At 38.1% G+C, this 20,514-nt stretch overlaps 1 protein-coding gene across 4 annotated transcripts in view; it reads right to left on the minus strand.

Annotated features, from left to right (window-relative positions):
• Positions 1–684: 684 nt before the first annotated feature.
• Prcp (prolylcarboxypeptidase) overlaps positions 685–20,514 on the minus strand; it is an 85,183-nt gene continuing 65,353 nt past the window's right edge. For all 4 annotated transcript variants that reach the window (XM_004868279.3, XM_021247171.2, XM_021247173.2 and 1 more), the window contains 3 exons: positions 9,584–9,748; positions 8,681–8,868; positions 685–1,431 (listed from right to left, as the gene is read on the minus strand). In XM_004868279.3, coding sequence (XP_004868336.1) covers positions 1,215–1,431; positions 8,681–8,868; positions 9,584–9,748 — 570 coding nt within the window. In that variant the 3' untranslated portion in view covers positions 685–1,214. The remainder of the gene's footprint in view (positions 1,432–8,680; positions 8,869–9,583; positions 9,749–20,514) is intronic.

Here is a 20,514-nt window from a genome sequence, read left to right on the forward strand (position 1 = left end):
AAATCTCTCAACAAAGTAGGAACTGTTAGACTCTGTGAGTCCTTGAAAGGTTTTGATCGAACCCTATTTGTTATCCTAGAAAAGCTCTTCTGAAGAAAGGTCTCAGTGTAAGCACTGCTTAAAAGAAGCCAACCCCTTGGAACTAGGAATGGCTCAGCCATTTATTAATGTCAAATATGCTGCCTCCATGAATTAGTCAGCTTGTCTTCTGGAAGCCATACAGAAAAGTCCTCTTGCACCTGCTTCTCAGCGTCCTGACACTTCTGGCTTTACTGACAGCAGTAACCACCAGAAAATGAAATTTAAAAAAAAAGAGTTAAACACAACTATATTCTACTTACTGAGTAGCCAATTCACCAATTTTTAAAGGCTTTTTCTTGAAGTATCATCAATGATACAGCATTAAACTCATTCAGATTTTAAGTGAAAGGCAAAACAGAGTCATTTTCCTAAACTGGCAAGAATTTAACCAAATTACCACAAAATTGACCTTCAAAACAAAGAGAAATGGAGCCAGAAAAGGCCAGATTTCTTACTGGCTGTACCACAGTGGCAGATATCCCAGAACTAAGAAAAGTTGCCAAATGACAAAGAAAAAATTAAAGGACTTTCCAAAAGCAGCCAAGCCTAAGGCACTCTGAATTTCCTACAGCTGGAGTGAGCTTCAGAAGCAACACACAGGTACAAGGTCCAGCTTTATTCTTTATTTTCTGTATGGTTCAAAGTCATTAAATCCAGTGTAAAAGAAATGGGCCCCATTTCCTGGACTGGCACCAGACATCCTTCCTACCAGCTGCAATTACATCATTTTTTATCTATCTTCTGTTTTTCCTTTGTGGAGGGTAGGGGTCTTACAAATGGGCCAAAGAGATTTCAACCTCGAAACCAAGGAGAAATCCCTGCTTATAGAGAAACAAAGGGAGTGAGTCTCTTATGAAAGACAGTCAGGAACTCTGCACCAGTTATAAGGGCCATTGATGGTGCTGAAGGTGTCAGGATTACATTTTTCCTGGAGGTAGCACAAAGACAGTGAGGACCCAGGCCTTCATAGTGGTGGGATGCTGTTCCCACCTCCATCACCCCCTCTTCCACTTCAACCTCAGTTCCACCAAATCTAATGACAAACAAGAGAAAGTAATTACATGTAAAAAACCAAAGTGAATGGGAATGTGGGTGAAAGGGACATAAAAGAAATTGAAAATGATCCAAGCTGTTCAGTGCTGCCTTCTGGCATTGTCATGGAAGCCTCTGATCCACTGCTTCATGTGTCTAACTTCCAAGGAGCGTGCTAACAGCACGGATGCAGGATCATAGGCATTGTTGGCTCGAAGATCTAAATGATGGGCTCCTTCTGGGATGGTGATTGCAACTAATGTATGCGAGATGTCTTTGGTTACTCCACCTCCTGACCAGGGGTCTAGGTCACCATTGCTGCAAATAAGGGAAAGAAGAAAAATTAAGGTTATTCATTTTTCATATTTAAACTCAAATAAAATAGGAGAAATCCAGTATATGCCTAACACTTAAAATTTTAAACTCACAGCCTGAGGGATTTGATCTGAGGATCTAATTTATCATTAGAAATGTGCTGATGTCTGTCGTATGAAAAATAGAGATAACAATGTCTACCTATAAGGTTGTAAGGATTATACCAAATGATGCATGTGGAAGAATTTAATAAGTATAAGATTCAGGCATATAGGAATTCTTCAATTAATACTAGCTTTCTTCCTTTCCAGAACCCAACTACTAAAGTGATGAAGAAAAAAAAATCTATATTTAAAGTTCAAATTATTTCTTTGTCAAAAGAAAAAGCCACATTTTTGTTCAACAGGTATAATACTTTGGAAAATGGGATAATACAATTGTAAGTCCCCAGGATCTGGAATCAGAAATTTGGGGCATTACTCAAATACCTTCACTTTACATTAGCTTTAAAGTTAAGAAAGGGCAGTACCACTAGGTTAGTCTTTACTAGTTCATACAACACATTTCAGAATGATATAAACAAGATCCATCATTGAAACAGGTTGTTTAGTGTAGCTGAGTTAAGAAAAAATGAAAAATGCAGCTAGTATCCCCAATGATATTTTTGAACAGCTTTGAAATATGATTCATATGCCACAGGAGTCACCCTTTTAAAATGTATATAGTTCAATGGTTTTTGTATGTTCCGAGTTGTGCAACCATCATCAAAATCAATTTTAGGACATTTTCATCACCACCCCCAAACATACTCATTAGCAGTCCCTCTACATTCCCCTGACACACACACATACCTCGTCACTGTCAGGCCTGAGGAACCACTAATCTATTTCCTGTCTCTATAGATTTACCTTCTGGATATTTCATATTAATAGAATTGTAAAACTGATTGTTATTTGTAACTGCTTTCTACACTTGATCTTAGCCAAAAGGCGGAGAAGCGATTGTGACTGCTTTCTTTCACCTGGCACAATGTTTTCCTGTTTTATACATGTAGCATGAATTAGTATATCATTCCTCTTTATTGAAAAATAATATTCTATTATATGGATAGAACATATTTTATTTATCCACTCATCATTGAGGCCCATTTGCATTGTTTCTATTTTTTTACTATCATGAATATTGCTTCTATGAACATTGTCATATACAAGGTTTTATATGGATATGTATTTTCATGTTTCTTGGGTATTTACCACTGACAATCACCAAAAGAACCTTTTTTTGTGTGTTCTGACATTTGTTTAATGCACACTCCATTTTGGGGGGTTTTATTTTTAAAGCCTAAAACCAAAAAGACTTCAAGACCACTCATCAGATATATGAAATTATTTCCATTATGTACATTAATCATCAAAAAATTCAGCTATAAATACAATCTAAACAGAGGTGACTACTGCTATAGTTTGAATCTTAAATGTCCCTCAGAGGTCCATGTGTTGTTAAAAGGCTGGTCCCCAGCTTGGCACTAATGGGAGATGAAAGAAACTAATTAAGAGTTCGGGTCCAGTGAGAGGCTTTGGGTCCCTGGGGGCCTGCTCTTGAGGAACATTGTGTGATCTGGTCTCTTCTCTCTAGTTCACTTCCCAGCTATCATCCTGTCAGCAGCTTGCTCTATCATGCACTCCTGCACAGGCCCCAACCAACCATGAACTGAAATCCAAAACTGTGAGCCAACTTTTCTGTTTTTAAGTTGGTTATCTCAGGTATTATAGTGTCAGGAAGCTGAATAACAAAACTAATAAGTACTGTATCTTTCCAGAACCTTTCTAGGACACCTCAGAATCAAAGTTTTGTTCCTTACTTACCATTTTTACATGGAAATCTAATCAGATATCTCAAACGTACAGGTTCCAAAACTGAGCTGCTGCTATGATCCAAGCCTAAGTAGCCCCACCACCACCACCACCACTATCTTCCCAATCTGTTAATGGCAACTCTGTCTTTTTAGTTGCTCAAGTTAAAAAACTTTGGTGTCACTCTTTAATTTTTGTCTAATTCATCTGTCAACAACTTCTGATAACTATATCTTTAAATATATCCAGAGTCTTACCACATCTCATAACCTCCTTGATCCAAGTCATCATTATCTTTAGTCTGAATTACTGCAATAGCCTTTCAACTATTCTTCCTCCTTCCATTCTTATGCCTACAATCTAATCAACAAGGCAATCAACTCTATGCTGTAAATCTGAATCAGGTTATACCATTCCTCTGCTCAATACACTCCAAATTTTCCCATTTCGTTCGATACACGGTGTATTAACTACTGTTATTCTCTTATTATTTTGTTATGAAATTTTGATTTATTTTTTTCATAAAATAAAAAAAGAAACCAAAGGCCTTACCAGAACTTGCAAATCTCTACATGACCTAGGCCCTCAGATGTCTCTCTGATGTTTCCTGCTATTACCCTGCCTGGAAGAGAATATGCTGGGGACACTTACCTCTCTCATGACCTGTGCCCTTGCTTACCCCTCTGGAATACTTTTATCTCAGTAAGCTCATGGCTGGCTTCTTCACTTCCTCCATATCAATTTGCAAAACTCATCCTTGGTGAGGCCTTCCTCCTTGCTCTAATCTAAAATTTCAATACTTTCCCCTCCTCCTGACAGTTCATTGACAACTTCCCTAGCTTTTTCTTTTTTTCCCTCCTGGAACTTATATCCTTCTACCATGTTCATAGATACTGTTTTGTTGTATTACCTATTTGTCAAACCAGAACTCCACAAGGACACAGATTATTGACTGTTATTCAATAAATATTTGTCTCCTACTGTGAGTCCGGCCTGGTTCTAGGAACTGGAGATATGATAGTTAAAACATTCAATAATCGGTGTCCTTGTGTTCCTAGAACCAGGCCGGACTCACAGTAGGAGACAAATATTTACTGAATGAATGAAAAAAGAGTATAAATGTCTAATTGTCTATGACCTTGTACTGGATATCCTACATAGATATTTATGAATATGTGTATATGGGTTCATGAACATGTAAATCTCCTTAGTGCTTTTTAACATGGAAAAGCAGAGTTTATATAAATGACTAATACAAATACACACATCAACCTTCAGCTTTGTGTAAGAGTAGAAAGAGAAATGAACTAAGTCTGAAGATCTAAGATGTTTTGGTTTCTTTTTTTTTAGATAGGGCCTCTCTATGCAGTTCAGGCTAGTCTTGAACTCACTATGTACTTCAGGCTGGTGATGATCCTCCTGCTTCAGCTTCTGGAATGCTAGGATCACAGGCATGTACAACCAAGCCCATCTCACAGATCTAGGTTGTATAACGTTATTACCTGCATGATTTTGTGTAAGTTACCTGACCTCTGTGAACCTCAGTTCCTACATGTACTATAGAAAAGAAAAATAATACTCCTTTTTCACAGAGACATTGCGAGACTCAAGTTAAATAATATATATAGAAAAAAGGTAAAAACTATGAAATACTACACAAGTATGCTGTGTAATCATATTAGTACCTCCAATAGGTAAATGAATCATGAAAATGGATGTGAAAGAGTTTCTCATAAAAACTTAGGATTGGGCCAGGGATTTAGCTCAGTGGTTCTGTCACCAGCCTCCCAAGTGTAAGGACCCAAGTTCGATCCCTGGTACCAAAAAAAAAAAAAAAACAAAAAAACCTTAGGATCCTTATGTGATCAATTTTTTCTAGGCAAATGCACAAATTAAATGAAAGAAATAAACATTTAGGTATGTTAAGTACATGTATGAAGTACAGTTTTAAATTTCTTATTCTATTATAATGTCCTTTTTGAAAAGAATTTAATCATAACTTAGTAATACCACTATTTTTAAAAATTTACTTCAAAAATGTACTTTTTTGTGTTTATTAAAAAGAAAAAGGAAACCTCCCATGGAAAATAAGAATGATAGCTTTCAACTACCCAATAAATGTTTAAAGTAAACGAAACAAAGGTTGGATTCTCTTAAGTGAACAAATAGCCTTTATCATTATTCCAATTTGACAGGCCGAACCCAGATAGGAAACTCTCCATTATTTGCAAAACAAAAAATCTATCCCAACAGCCACATAATAAGCAAACTGCATTTGATTTAAAAGGTCATCTGAAACAACCTAGTGGCTTAGCAACAGTGTTTGGGGTTGCTGAGAGACCTAAGATGCACATGGACTTGAATTTCTTGGTCTTAGACATGTAAAAACTAAAACAATCATTGGGAAATCTAAAAAAAAAAAAAAAAAAAAACTGGCTTTCATGAGAGAATCTAGATGCCTGGGTAAAATTCCCAACAAGCAGCCTCACTTAATCACTAGCAACAATTAATTTGCCTGAGAAATGATGTCAACTACGCTGCTTCTCAGAGACTCCTTCTGAATTTATATTTAAATAATCAGGAATGGCCATTGATAAAATGACCTAAGAGTTGGGGAGAGGGGTTTCATCCAAACAAAACCACTGCACAATTTTTTTTAAAATTTGCTTAAATGAGACTATTAACACCTACTTATTTATTGAGGCTTCATTCACCCAACAAATGTTTACTGAGTGTCCCCTATGTCAGGCACTCATTGGGCACAGGGGATTTAGTAGAGAACAAAGCAGACAAAATCTCTACCCTCGTGGCATTTACTTCCATGACAATCTATTTACTCCTTAAGTAATGCTGCTCAGTAGTCACAATTTCCAAATTATATAAATTGGCAATTTGCCCAAAGCTGCTCAGCCAACTCAAGAAAGAAGCAGAAAGACACCAAGGTCTATTTGACTTCAGAGTCTTAACTGACATATCTTAAGTGACAGACTGAATTTTCCAAACCAAACAGAGGACATATTTGGATTTATGAGCAACAGCCTAAGGTGAGAAGCCGGAACACTTTCCACGTGGTCCCTTAGACGTTCTCTTTCGCAAAGCATACAGAACAGAGACGCCTGAGGCTGTATTTTTACCTCAGGGGAGAATAAGGGTACATTTTCTTAGAAAAAAATTCTGAATTTTTCAATAACTTAAAATTTTTTGCACTGGAATTTTCATACCTAGCAGCCTGAAGTAAAAGATTTCTTTGTAAAAGTAAACTTGCCGCTACGGAACAATAAACTAGCATCTTCACACAGTCCTGCCTTTAAACTTCCACATGCTCCTGAAGCCTTCTATACTGTGCACGTCATCCCTCGTCCTATCAACACACACGTTCATGGGCCTCCACTACGTGCTGGTCAGGTAGCCGGTGCTAAAGGCACAGAGACGATTAAGGTGAAAGCCCTGCCATTGAGATGTTTGCCATCTTCTGGGGCAGACACGATGCAAACAGATTTTCCACACAGAGTGGTAAGAGGTATTTACAGGTCCAAGAGGAGCTAAGGGGCTAATGGATCTCTGTGCTTCCTCAAGGAATCAGGAAAGACTTCTTGGAGGAGGCCTGAGTCTTAAGAAAAGAAGAAAAAGAGGAAGAAACAGGGACATTTGAGAACACATATACAATTTCTTGGGGCTAAAATGTAAAGTGCAAGGTAGAAAATATACTTCCATTTATTTATTCAATAAATATTTTTTAGCATATATTTTTGCCAGATCTGGGCCAACAAATAACTGTATGAGGTAAGTGGTACTATTATTCTCATTTTACAGAAGAAGAGACTGAGAATCAAAGAACTTAAATAACTGTACCTGCAAAAGTTCATTCTACCTTTGCACAGCTCTTTATTTTATTTTTGGTACCAGGGATTGAACTCAGGTCCTTGCACTTGCAAGGCAGGCAGCGGCACCACTGAGCTAAGTCCCCGGCCCCAGCCAGCTCTTTTAGAGAGTCATTTCTTACACTGAGCTATCATTTTACCTACTGGCTTCTGTTCTATTCCTGAAATTTTTCTCACAAAACTGCCCCCTCCTCCAGTGAAGATGATACATGATGATGTTAAGTTTGAAAGCCTGAGTAAAAGACTATAAAAGGGCAAACAGTAACTAAAATATTTATCTGTAGGTTAAACCTAATGAGAAAGGAAAAATGTACTTGACCAAAATTCACTTAGTAAAACCTCATACAAAGATTAAAGACTATAGTTAACTTGACTTGAACTTGAGCTACAATTTAAGGTCAAGGCAAGGAAAAATGAGCCTAAAGTTCAGAATATTAGAAAAATCCATACAAATACTCCATGGAAATAAGCTCCTAAAGAAAAGCAACAAATTCCCATAGTACTTCCATATCTGCTAGAACAAAGATGAGTTTGGAAACTGCTATGATCTGGATGTTCCCCCAAAATTCATGTGTTGAAACAAATTCCCATTGTAGTAGTAAGAAGAGGTGAGGCCTTTGGGCAAATGATTAATCTCAGAGAGTTCTATCCTCGTGAATGGATTAGTGCCTTTAAAAAGGTGTGAAAGAGCCAAGCATGGTGACACATGCCTATAATCCTAGCATTCTGGAAGGCTGAGGCAGGAAGAACACAAGTTCAAGCTTAGCCTGAGCAAAGGGCTGGTGACGTAGCTCAGTGTGAAAACCCTGAGTTCAGTCCCCAGTGCAACCCCCATACACAAAAATGACATTTACAATTTTAGCAACAGCCCTGGTTAAAATGTAAATATTGGTATCTCTTTGCTATTTCCACATAGATGTGGAAAAATTTTTTACTAACTGGTTGTTGCCTTAATAGTTGACAGTTTAGCCAAACATGAAAATTTTTAAGTCATAGTCAGACATCCATAGAGTAAACTCAATTAACTTTGATATGAACCAATACTGAATGTGTTGTGTCTTAAGGAATAAAGTGGAAGAACACCTACAGCATTTGTAGTTAGACGAGTCAAGGTAGAAATCTGGTTTGTCGCATACTTAGTTTGGTTTGACAAGTGACTAAACCTGATGACTTTCAATTTCCCCCTCAGTAAAAAAGAAACTCTAACAATTACACCATAGGATGGTTAGGAAGACTCAACTAGGTCACTTATTTAATGTGTCTCAAGTAGTACTTGGAACAGAACAGAGGGGACACTTCATATCTATTAAATAATGAGAAATTATTATATCAGTAATACATCGTAAAACTGAATCTCTTCTCAGCATCTAGTCTTTCAAGGAAAAAAAAAAAAGCTAATGGGTACCACTGCTGTATTTCTATTGTTTTATTGCCTAGCATTTTTCTAGTTCTAGTTTATGAGTTATTCTACAAGGGTCTCCATCAACCAAAGCTCCTGTTTGGACCAGCAAAGCTCACCTGAAAATGATATTCGAGTGTGAACTAATGTTTTTGCCTCCATACAAGGTGGTGATCCAGGAGGGCCTTGGTCTCACACCCCACTGATTAAAACACTCATCAGAGAATTGCTTCAAGTTCCACAGGAAAGGTTCAAACATGTCATCGACACCATTAGCACAAAAAGGCATGACCATTTCTGTGCAGGCCTAAAAAGAAAACAAGTAAAAGATCCAAAGATAAATGAGGCACAAAGAGATGAAATAAGTTACTCACAGCCATTCAGCTAGTAAGGAGCAAAGCCAAGGTTTGAACTCAGGCAATCAAGCTTGAAGGCCCCTGCTCTCTATTTCCATCCCATACAACCCCTTATTATTCACTGAAAGACTTGGCTGAGAAGTCACAGAAATTAGAACTATGTATTTCTTCTTTACAAATTTCCTTCTTTCACATTTGCTATCATATTTAAACTTCAAGACAATTCTGGAAAGCAAGCATTATTATTACTATTAGTTTTATTGGGTAGATGATAGGAAGAAGACTCACAGAGAGTTGAATTAGACTTCCTTTCTTTTTACATTTATCCATAAAGTGTTTCCTTTATAGGATTCATCAAGACCTATCACAATATTAGTTTAGTTGCCTATCTTTCTCACCAGGCTATATTTGATGGTAAGATCATGTATTAAATATCTTTGTATCTTTGAAGCATGGAAGAATGCCTGACATATGGCAATTGCTCACTGTATATTTGGTGATGATTAAATATATGAATGACTGAATAAATGAGGAAAGTTAATCCTGGTCTCACAGAGTAAAGTAAAAGAACCTAGTATAGGTTAGGTGACATCTTGTATAGTCTCTGTTATAGTACAACTGAATCAGTGAAAAGTAAATTCTACTTGGGAAATCATACATGCTTACCTGATAGCTCCATCCCAGGATTCCCAGTCTGCTAGTTGCTGTTTCTGAAATATTCAGGCATTTCGCCTGGCCTGAATAATTATAATATATATTCAGAGCTTGGAAAATATTCTCCAGCAGCAGGGAATCAGATACAGTAGGATTTTTCAAATACTGGCATACTACCTGTCATTTTAGATAAACAGGAGAAGAGTCAGAATATAAATATAAAACTAGAGTTTAATAACACAAGGAAAATGATTTTAATTTGATCATAAAACATTCGTAAACAACTGCATTGCTTAAAATTTTTTCTGTCTCTTGAGTATAATCCCCTTCATGAAGTAATAAACATTTTAAATTCTCCCCAGTCTGCAGGAATGAACCAATCATTCACATGATATGCAAAGTCCCCTCAACATACCACTGTAACTTCGTCTTCACAACATTGTCTCTAGCCAATGGTAAAACCATTCCCCACCACACCAAGCTCTTCCCTCCCTTTTTCCCCCTGTTCACTCTTTTACTATTCTCCTACTCCACAAATGCCTAGAAAATGCCAACTCATCTTTTACAACATTCAGTTCAATTATCTCCTTCTCTCTGAGTCTTTCCTTGCCTCTATTCCAGAGTCTGGAAGACCTAAAGCACTCCCTTCTTGGTGTTTCCCCTATGCCCCACAGCTATTTCTACCAGAGCCCCTAGAACATCTCCCTCCACACTTAACAAGGTCTCCAGAACTATACATTTGCTGAATGAATGACATACTTTTTAAAAAGTGAAAAATTTATAAGATTTCTTATGTAAAAATTATACTAAGACCCCACATTCGTGGTGTGATAAGAAGCATATCCTGCAGCTCTCTAGCTCCCAAATATTCCTATCAGTGGTCTATAATCACTGCCTGAAATTCTAGCTCTGAGAATCACAGGCAGTACTGAGGGTTTAGCGTGAAGGTAGACACTGAATACAGAGGCATTGGGAACTCCCTCCCCTCAGCCACAGAAACATCCTACTTCTTCAAAGCATCGGGGTTACACAACAACTGGTGTGCTTCTGCGTGCATGTCACTGTAGTCAGATTTTAAACCCCCTCTTAAAAGAAGAATTATCAAATACTGAATTCCAGTTAGGGACATTAAGGTTTAATTATTTAGGGGGAAGATCTCTGCAACTTTGAAATCCATTAAAAATAATATGAATAAAGAATGGATATGTGAATAAATCAAATATAGGAAAATATTATTTATAGAATTTAAATGACAATAGATGGGACTGTAGCTCACTAGTAGAGCTTTTAACACCAGAGAGAAAGAGACAGACAGACAGATAGAGACAGAGAGGAATTTAGGTGGTAAGTTTATGAGTATTCACTATCCACTTATTTTAACTTTTCTGTATGTTTGAAAAATTTCATGTAATTTAATGTTATAATTAAATGTTAGGGAAAAATCATAGGCAATGGAATCATAGCTGAATAACAACAACAGTTACTAATTATTAAACCTTGAATTTACAGCCATTACATTATTAATGCTCAAAACCCCTATCAGATAGATTATTATCCACTACTTCACATTTAAAAATAGGTCCTTAGGTTAAATCATTTTATTCAAGGTCACCCAGCTAGTGAATGGTAAGGCCTAGGTTTGTGCCCAATTATCTCTGGTTATGATATATAGCTCATCCACTATGCTAGTTAGCTTAAAAAGCATCCTTTTGTAAAACTGTGAATAGTCTCAATGGCAAGGAAAAGACATTAAGCTCACATGCTCTATCAGAACTTTGATATGAATTCAGTGATCTCATCCTTTCCCATTTCATGTAGAAAAAATATATACAATAGGCAAGTTTTGACAAAAACAGAGACAAGTCCAGGGAAGAAGTCAGGAAGATTAGAGCCCAGTTACGGGACCCCATATGCAAATTCAGGGCAGCAGGAGAGACAAGGCCTAGGCTGGGGACACTTTCCCAGCCAGGAAAAGAGGGCACTGAGAAGAAAGGTAACAAGCCACAAGCACACCCAACTCCTCATCACAGTTCTGCCTAGGACCGGCCTTAGAAACATGTTCTAGAAAAGAAAAAGAAAGAAAGAAAGAGAGAGAGAGGGAGGGAGGGAGGAAGAAAGAAAGAAAACACTTGACAAGGCAGGGAAAATTTGTTGCCGCTGTCCAAATATATTCTGCACAACAATATTTCTACAGAATGTTGATACTTCATGAAAAGACTTCTCAGTCAAATAATTTCAAGAACTGTTGGATGACCACATGTGAAGAGTTTTATTGACTGCAGGATTTCTCATGGACTTTAACAAGCTCAGTTACAATCTGGCTTTCCAAAGGGAAGACAGAGTATGCATCAATCACTCTGGTCAGTTTTTGGAAAAGCTGAGTATGAGAAAAGTCAGAAAATAAGATGTCCCAATATCTGTATATATCTTTTACAAAGTACCTATGTGAAGTAATAAGCATAATGTACATCCCTGTTCAGGATATACATGAAGAAAGAGAACTGAAATAAACTGAGAGCTTCACAAACCTATCATGCCTAAAGCAATAAGGAAATGCCAGCTGAAGATAAATGAAGTAAAAATGTTTTACTCTTTTGACAACTTGATTATTCATAGCAAGTCAAGAACTATCAGACATTTGTACAGCACTCAGAAAATATTTCTATGAAATATGGCATCCCGAAATACTCCAGACAATATGTAAATCAAGAACCATTCACAAAGACAGGCAGGTCTGCCCACGCCCTACCGAGGTCCTGAGTCGCACGGAACACGTTGAATCACCCCCTGCAGACAGGCAGGTCTGCCCATGCCCTACTAAGGTCCCAAGTGGCACTGAACACGGCAAATCAGCCTGCTGCAGACAGGCAGGTCTGTGCATGCCCTACCGAGGTCCCGAGTCACGCAGAAGACACCGAATCACCCCACTGCAGACAAGCAGCCACCTGGTTCCACACTACAAAGATGCAGAGGACACCGGACCACCAGACCAGGTACTGAGTCCCACTGCTCCCGGCCCAGAGGTAGAAGCTTCTGAGCTGTCGTCCCACTGCTCCTGGTCCAGAGGAAAGGGCTTCCCGGTCACCATCCCTCCTGCTGCTCTCAGCCCAGAGGAAAGGGCTTTTGGGCCACCTTCTGTCCCACTGCTCCTGGCCCAGAGGAAGGGGCCTCCAGGCCACCAGCCCTCCCACCGCTCCTGGCCCAGAGGGAGGGGGTTCTGAGGCACCATCCCACTGCTCCTGCTCCAGAGGAAGGGGCTTCCCGGCCACCATCCCTCCCACTGCTCCCAGCCCACAGGAAAGGGCTTTTGGGTCACCATCCCTACCGCTGCTCCTGGCCCATCCCACCTCTCCCAGCTCAGAGGAGGTAATCTGTGCAGGTGCTAACAGCCCCCTGCCCCAGTCAAAATGAGAAAACACGTAAATAAGTCTCAAAACCAGACTTCCAGATCACCTACAGCAACCCCAAAGGGAAATGAGATGAAACACTCTGATACTCAACCACCTGGACCCACTGAACTGGCAACAAAAGGGGATCTGGAAAAAATGAAATCAGAAATAATTTCTCAGATAACAGGAGAAATTGTGCCCCTAGTGCAAGACATGATTAATAAATCTAGAGAGGAGCTCAGGAACATGATGGAATCCCAATATAAGAAACAAATGGAATCCATAAAACAGATGCAAATAGATTTCCAGGACATGAAAAACTCCATTGAAAGTCTACACAGCAGAAGGAGCCAATGTGAGGACAGAATTTCAGATATAGAAGATAAGATTGCAATTAGTGACCAGGAAAAGAAAAATTGCTTCAAAATTATAAGGGAACATGAGAAATCAATCCAGCAGCTGCTAGATGATGCAAAGAAGAAAAACATAAGACTGATTGGGCTCAATGAAGAAACAGGAGAGAGTGGAGATGACATAAAAAAATCTCTTCACAGAAATAATGGCAGAAAACTTCCCAAGCAGGGGAAAAGAGCTTGACATACAGATAAGTGAGGCATATAGGACTCCAGCTAGCCTTAATCAAACATATCTACACATAGGCATATAATTGTTAAGATTCCAGAAACTCAACAGAAGAACAAAGTTCTCCAAGCAGACAGAGAAAAGAAACAAATCACATACAAAGGAAAGTCCATAAGAATCACAGCAGACTTCTCAACACAAACCATCAAGGCAAGAGGAGCTTGGAGTGATATATTCCAAGCCCTAAAAGAAAACAGCCTCCAACCCAGATTGATGTACCCTGCAAAACTATCTTTCAAAATGGATGGAGAAATAAGATACTTTCATGACAAATAGTACTGTAGGAACTTCGTGAATACCAAACCAGCACTCCAAAGAATTTTACACAATATCCTAGGAACAGACATTGAGGATCACGGCCCCAGGAAGCAAAGAAGAATGAACCCATCTGGTATGACAAGAAGTTAAATGTAAAGGGGGAGAACCCAATAAAAAGAAAAAGTCATGGCAATGACAAGTCAATATCTTTCAGTTAGAACCATCACCGTTAATGGTCTCAATTCACCAATCAAAAGAAATAGACTGGCAGAATGGGTCAAGAAGCAAAATCCAACAATATGCTGCATACAAGAAAAATACTTAATTCAAAAGGAAACTCATAGACTGAAAGTTAAAGGGTGGAAAACAATACTCCATGCACCGGGAACCCGAAAAAAAGCAGGAGTAGTTATCATCTTTGCAGATCAAGTAGATTTCAAACCAACACTGATTAAGAGAGATGAAGAAGGACACTACATCCTTGTAAAGGGAAGAATCCAAGAGGAAGAGATGACAATCATAAATATCTATGCACCAAACACTAGTGCACCCAACTATATAAAACAAATACTAACAGACATGAAAAGTCATATATGCACTAATACAATTGTAGTGGGGGACCTCAACACCCCACTGTCACAAATAGATAGATCAACTAGACTAAAAATAAGTAATGAAATACTAGAACTCAATCGAATTCTTGAACAAATGAACTTAACAGATGTTTTTACAGAGTCTTCCACCCCACAAAATCAGAATACACATTCTTCTCAGCTGCACATGGGTCATTCTCAAAAATAGACCACATACGCACACATAGAACATGTTTACGTAAGTGCAAAGGAATTGAAGTTATCCCCTGTATATTATCAGACCATAGTGTGATGAAATTAGAGATCCATAGCAAAAGAAACTCAAAAAATTTCATAAACATGTGGAAATTGAACAACACACTTCTGAATAACCAATGGGTCACAGAGGAAATTAAAGAAGAAATCACACAGTTCCTTCCATTAAATGACAATGACAATACAACATATCGGAATCTATGGGACACAATGAAAGCAGTCTTACGAGGGAAATTCATAGCAGTGAATACTCACATTAGGAAAACAGAGCGAGCCCAATTAAACAACCTGATGCTGAACCTCAAGTTTCTAGAAAAAGAAGACCAGGACAACCCCAAAGCTCATACAAGGGAGGAAATTAGAAAGATCAGAGGAGAAATCAATGCAATGGAGACTAAGAGAACAATACAAAAAATCAATGAAGCCAAGAGTTGGTTCTTTGAAAGAATCAACAAAATTGGCAAACCTTTAGCCAACCTTGTCAGAAAAAGGAAAGAAAAGGCCCAGATCCATGCAATTAGGAATGAAAAGGGTGAAATTACAACAGACCCAGCAGAAATCCAGACGATCATCAATACCTACTTCCAGAACCTATACCCCAATAAGATGGACAACACAGAAGAAATGGACAGATTCCTAGATACATATGAATTACCAAAGTGAACGAAAAGACCTAAAAATTCTGAACAACCCAATATCAACCAATGAAATTGAAAATGTAATTAAAAACTTATCAACTAAGAAAAGCCCGGGCCCTGATGGCTTCACTGCTGAATTCTACAAGACATTTAGAGAGGAACTGCTGCCACTACTGTTGAAACTCTTCAATGAATTTGAAAGGGAAGCAATACTCCCAAATTCATTCCTGGAAGCAGGCATCACCTTGATCTCCAAAGCAGAGAAAGACCCAACCAAAAAAGAGAAATATAGGCCAATCTCACTAATGAACATAGATGCAAAAATCCTTAATAAGATAATGGCAAACAGAATGCAGAAGATCATCAAGAAGATCATACACCCTGATCAAGTGGGATTCATCCCAGGGATGCAGGGATGGTTCAACATACGCAAATCAATCAATGTAATACACTATATCAATAGAGCCATGGACAAAAACCATATGATTATCTCCACAGATGCAGAAAAAGCATTTGACAAAATCCAACATGCATTTATGATAAAAACCCTACAAAAAATTGAAATACATGGTCTCTACCTCAAACTGATAGAAGCCATCTATGAAAAACCAACAGCCAATATCATACTAAATGGTCAAAAACTGAAATCCTTCACACTAAAATCAGGAACAAGACAAGGATGTCCACTATCACCACTCTTGTTCAATATAGTTCTGGAAACATTAGCCATGGCAATTAGACAAGAGAAAAAAATAAAAGGAATAAAGACAGGTAATGAAGAAGTCAAATTGTCATTATTTGCAGATGACATGATACTCTATATAGAAGACCCCAAGAACTCCACCAAAAGTCTTCTAGATTTAATAACCAAATTCAGTCAAGTGGCTGGTTACAAGGTCAACACAGAAAAATCAATAGCTCTCCTCTACACAAATGACAGACTCACTGAGAGAGAAATAGGGCAAATAATTCCTTTCACAATAGCATCCAAAAAACTGAAATACCTAAGAATCAACCTAAGGAAAGAAATCAAAGACCTCTTCTCTGAAAACTATGGTACTCTGAAAAGAGAGATTGAAGATGATATCAGAAAATGGACAGACATCCCCTGCTCCTGGGTAGGAAGGATTAATATAGTGAAAATGGCCATACTTCCAAAACTGCTATGTAAATTTCATGCAATTCCAATTGAGGTCCCAGCAGCATACTTCATGGACCTTGAGAAAACAATCCAAAAATTCATTTGGAACAAGAAGAGACTCAGAATAGCAAAAGCAATTCTAGGTAACAGAGACATGGCAGGGGGTATCACAATCCCCAACCTGCAACTATACTACAAAGCTACTGTGATTAAAAACAGCATGATACTGGCAAAGAAACAGACTTGAGGACCAGTGGAACAGATTAGAAGATGCAGAAACAATGCCAGACACACTCAGTCATCTCATCTTTGATAAAGGAGCCAAACACCCTCACTGGAGGAACGATAGCCTCTTTAATAAATGGTGCTGGAAAAATTGGGCTTCAACTTGCCAAAGATTAAAACTAGACCTATATCTCTCACCATGCACTGAACTAAAATCAAAATGGATTAAAGAACTAAATATTAAAATAGAAACTCTGAACCAGTTGGAACAGAGGTTAGGTAGAACTCTTGAAGACATCGGTGTAGGAAAAGATTTTATGAACAAAACCTCAGTTGACTGTGAACTAGGACAAACAATCAACAAGTGAGATCTCTTCTTATTAAAAGGCTTCTGCACAGCAAGAGAAACCACCAGCAGTGTGAAGAGACAACCCACAATGTGGGAAAAAATCTTCACCTGCTCTTCCTCAGGCAAAGGTCTACTATCTCGAATCTATAAAGAACTTAAAAAGATCAGACCTCCCAAATTTAAATACCCAATCCAAAAATGGGCATCTGAAATGAACAGACATTTCTCAGACAAAGAAGTAGAAATAGCAAGTAAATACATGAAAAAATGTTCAACATCACTGGTCATTCGAGAGGTGCAAATGAAAACAACGCTGAGATTCCACTTCACTCCAGAAAGAATGGCTGCTATCATGAAATCAACCAATAACAAATGTTGGCGGGGCTGTGGGGGAAGAGGAACCCTGCTCCACTGCTGGTAGGAGTGTAGACTCGCGCAGCCACTGTGGAAATCAGTATGGGGATACCTCAAAGAACTAGGACTGGAAGTTCCATTTGACCCCCCTATTCCACTGCTGGGGATCTTCCCCAAAGAATTAAAAGAATCATACCACAGTGATATTTGTGCACCCATGTTCCTAGCAGCGCAGTTTGTGATAGCTAAAACTTGGAAACAGCCCAAATGCCCATCAACTGGAGACTGGATAAAGAAAATGTGGGGTTTTTTTATAAAATAGAGTACTACTCAGCCATAAAAAATGAGAAATTAGAGACATTTATAGCTAAGTGGATGCACATTGAGGCGATACTCTTAAGTGAAATAAATAGGACACACATGTGTAAATACCGAATAGTTTCTCTGGTGTGAGAAACTGAAAGTGTAAATAAGAACTAAATGTATAATAGGTAATGTGAAATAGGAAGAAAAGGGGCAAAGGGGAAGGAAGTGGGAGGGCTAGGGGAAAGGATAGAAGGGAATGGGATTAGTATGAGAAAATGGAAAAATAGGAACAAAATCTTTGTAAATAGGGAGGACTGGAGGGGTTGAAGGGAGGGCTGGGCAAGGGTGAAAAATAAGAACCAAGAGAGACTATGTAAAGGTGCAAATTTCCAATGATGAATGTCATTATATTGTATACCTAAAATGTACCAATGATTAGAATGAATAATCGATAATGCAAAATAGGAAGAAAAGGTCCAAAGGGGTAGGGGTAGTGGGAGGGGCAGGGGAAAGAAAAAAAGGGAAAGGAAAAATGACAAGAAATGGAAAAAATGGAAATAAAGTCTTCGTAAATAGGGAAGGGTGGAGGGGGTGAAGGGAGGGCTAGGAATGGGGCAACAATAAGAACCAAGATACATTATGTAAAGGTACAATTCCCAATGAGAAATGTAATTGTGTTGTATACCTACAATGTACCAATAAAAGAATTTAATTAAAAAAAAAAAAGAACCATTCACAAGATGTATTAAACTACATAATGCCAACAGCGGATCAGCACTCTTTCCTAAACCTGAGCACCAGCAGCAAACTCAGCTTTTTCAAAATTGAGCACAAAACTAGTGTCGAGACATGAACTGCAGAGAAGAGCAAGCATGATGTTCCAGCACAGAATGGTGGATGAGGCAGAATGACAATGCAAGATAGGCAGGGGGAAGCGAGGTACTGATGTGCAACCAGTGACCTAAAACTCTGGAAAAGAACAGTACTAAGAGAGTGTGACTCACATGCTGGCATTAGATTCCCTCTTAGAGCCAGAACACTGGGCTTCTGTCAGGCAAAGAAAAAGAGTCCCCATGAATAGTCATCTCTGTAAAGAGCAGTTATTGTCACTCCTTAAAAGACACAAGCATGGCTGGAGACCGGCACCAGCTGACAATACTTGGGTTTTGGCAGCCTCAGAACTTCATGATCAGAAACTTGGCCTCTGCTGATAGAAATTTCATGTCAGATTAAGAGCAATCCTAGGTCCACTGTCCTCTGTGAGGTCAGATCCCCTCTTGGAGAACTATCGTTCCAGAAAATTGATACCAACTTGATCATTTTTACTCCCCTTGCTCCTACCCCACTGTCTCCCTCCTCCTTCCCTATTTCCCCTTCCCAACTCTACAGAAGCTACCTCCCTATTTTTTAACATGGTTCTTTGTTTTTTAAATTATTTATATTTTGAGTCTCTCAAAATATAAATAAATTTAGGGTCTTCATGGCTGTGATATATATATATATATATATATATATATATATCACATTTTCTTTATCCATTCATCTGTTGATGGGCATCCAGTCTACTACCACGATTTAGCTACTGTGAGTTGTGCTGCTGCAGACATGGGCTTTCATGTATTGGCATAGCAGGATGACTTTAGCTCTTTTAGGAAGACACCCAGGAGAGGTATTCCTATGTCAAATAAAATTCCATGTTTAGTTTTTTGAGAAATCTCATACTGATTTCCAATGTGGTTGTACTAGTTTACTTTCTCACCAACAATATAGAAGAGTTCCTTTTCCCTTACAACCCTGCCAGATTTGTTGTTGTATGAGTCTTGGATAATGGCTATTCTTATTGGAGTAAGGTAGAATCTCATTGTTTTGATTTGAATTTAATGACCAAAAATGCTGAACATTTTTTCATGTACTTATTGGTCATTTGAACTTTTTCTTCTGTGAAGTGTCTATTCATTTCAATTGCTCATTTTTTATTGGGTCTTTTATATGGGAAGGGGTCTAATTTTTTTTAATTCTTTAATATTCCAGACATTAGTCCTCAGGAGTAGCTGGTAAAACTGTTTTCCCTTCTACAAGTTGTCTCTTCACTCTGTTGGTCATTTTCTTTACTGTGTAGCTTTTAAATTTGATATACTCTCATTGGTTGATTCTTGGTATTATTTGGAGTTTCTGTTCAAGAAGTCTTTGCATACATCTATGTCTTCAAGAGTTTTACCAATTTTTTCTTCTACTAGATTCAGTGTTTCTGTTTTTATATAAAGGTCTTTGATCTATATTGACTTGATTTTAATACAGAGTAAAGAGCTATAAACCAAAATTTATTCTTCTCCATGTGGATAACCAGTTTTCCTAGTACCATTTGTTAAAGAGTCTATCTTTTTTCAGCATATATTATTGGCCCCTTTGTTGAAAATCAGATGGCTAAAAGTGCTTGAGGTTGTTTCTGCATTCTCTATTCTATTCTATGGTCAATATATCTGTTTTTGTAGCAGTGCCATGTTGGTTTTAGTACTGTGGCTTGGTAGTATGACTTGAAGTCTGGGATTGTAATGCCTCCTGTTTTGTTCTTGTTGCCCAGGATTGTTTTGGCTCTTCTGGGTCTCTTCTGGGTCCATATAATGTTACAATTATTTTTTTCTAGATCTAGGGGGGAAAAAGCTCATGGTGTTGTGATGGGGATTATTAAATCTAAATTTCATTAAGATACTACTTAGAAGTCATGAAAAATATCACTTAAAATATCACTGCAAAATATTTGTAAATTTACAATGGAAGCTTTATTTTAGGTGT

Source organism: Heterocephalus glaber, unplaced genomic scaffold, assembly GCF_053883595.1.
Source record: "Heterocephalus glaber isolate CG9 unplaced genomic scaffold, H.glaber_assembly_v1.0 deba00001429, whole genome shotgun sequence".
Classification (NCBI taxonomy): domain Eukaryota; kingdom Metazoa; phylum Chordata; class Mammalia; order Rodentia; family Bathyergidae; genus Heterocephalus; species Heterocephalus glaber.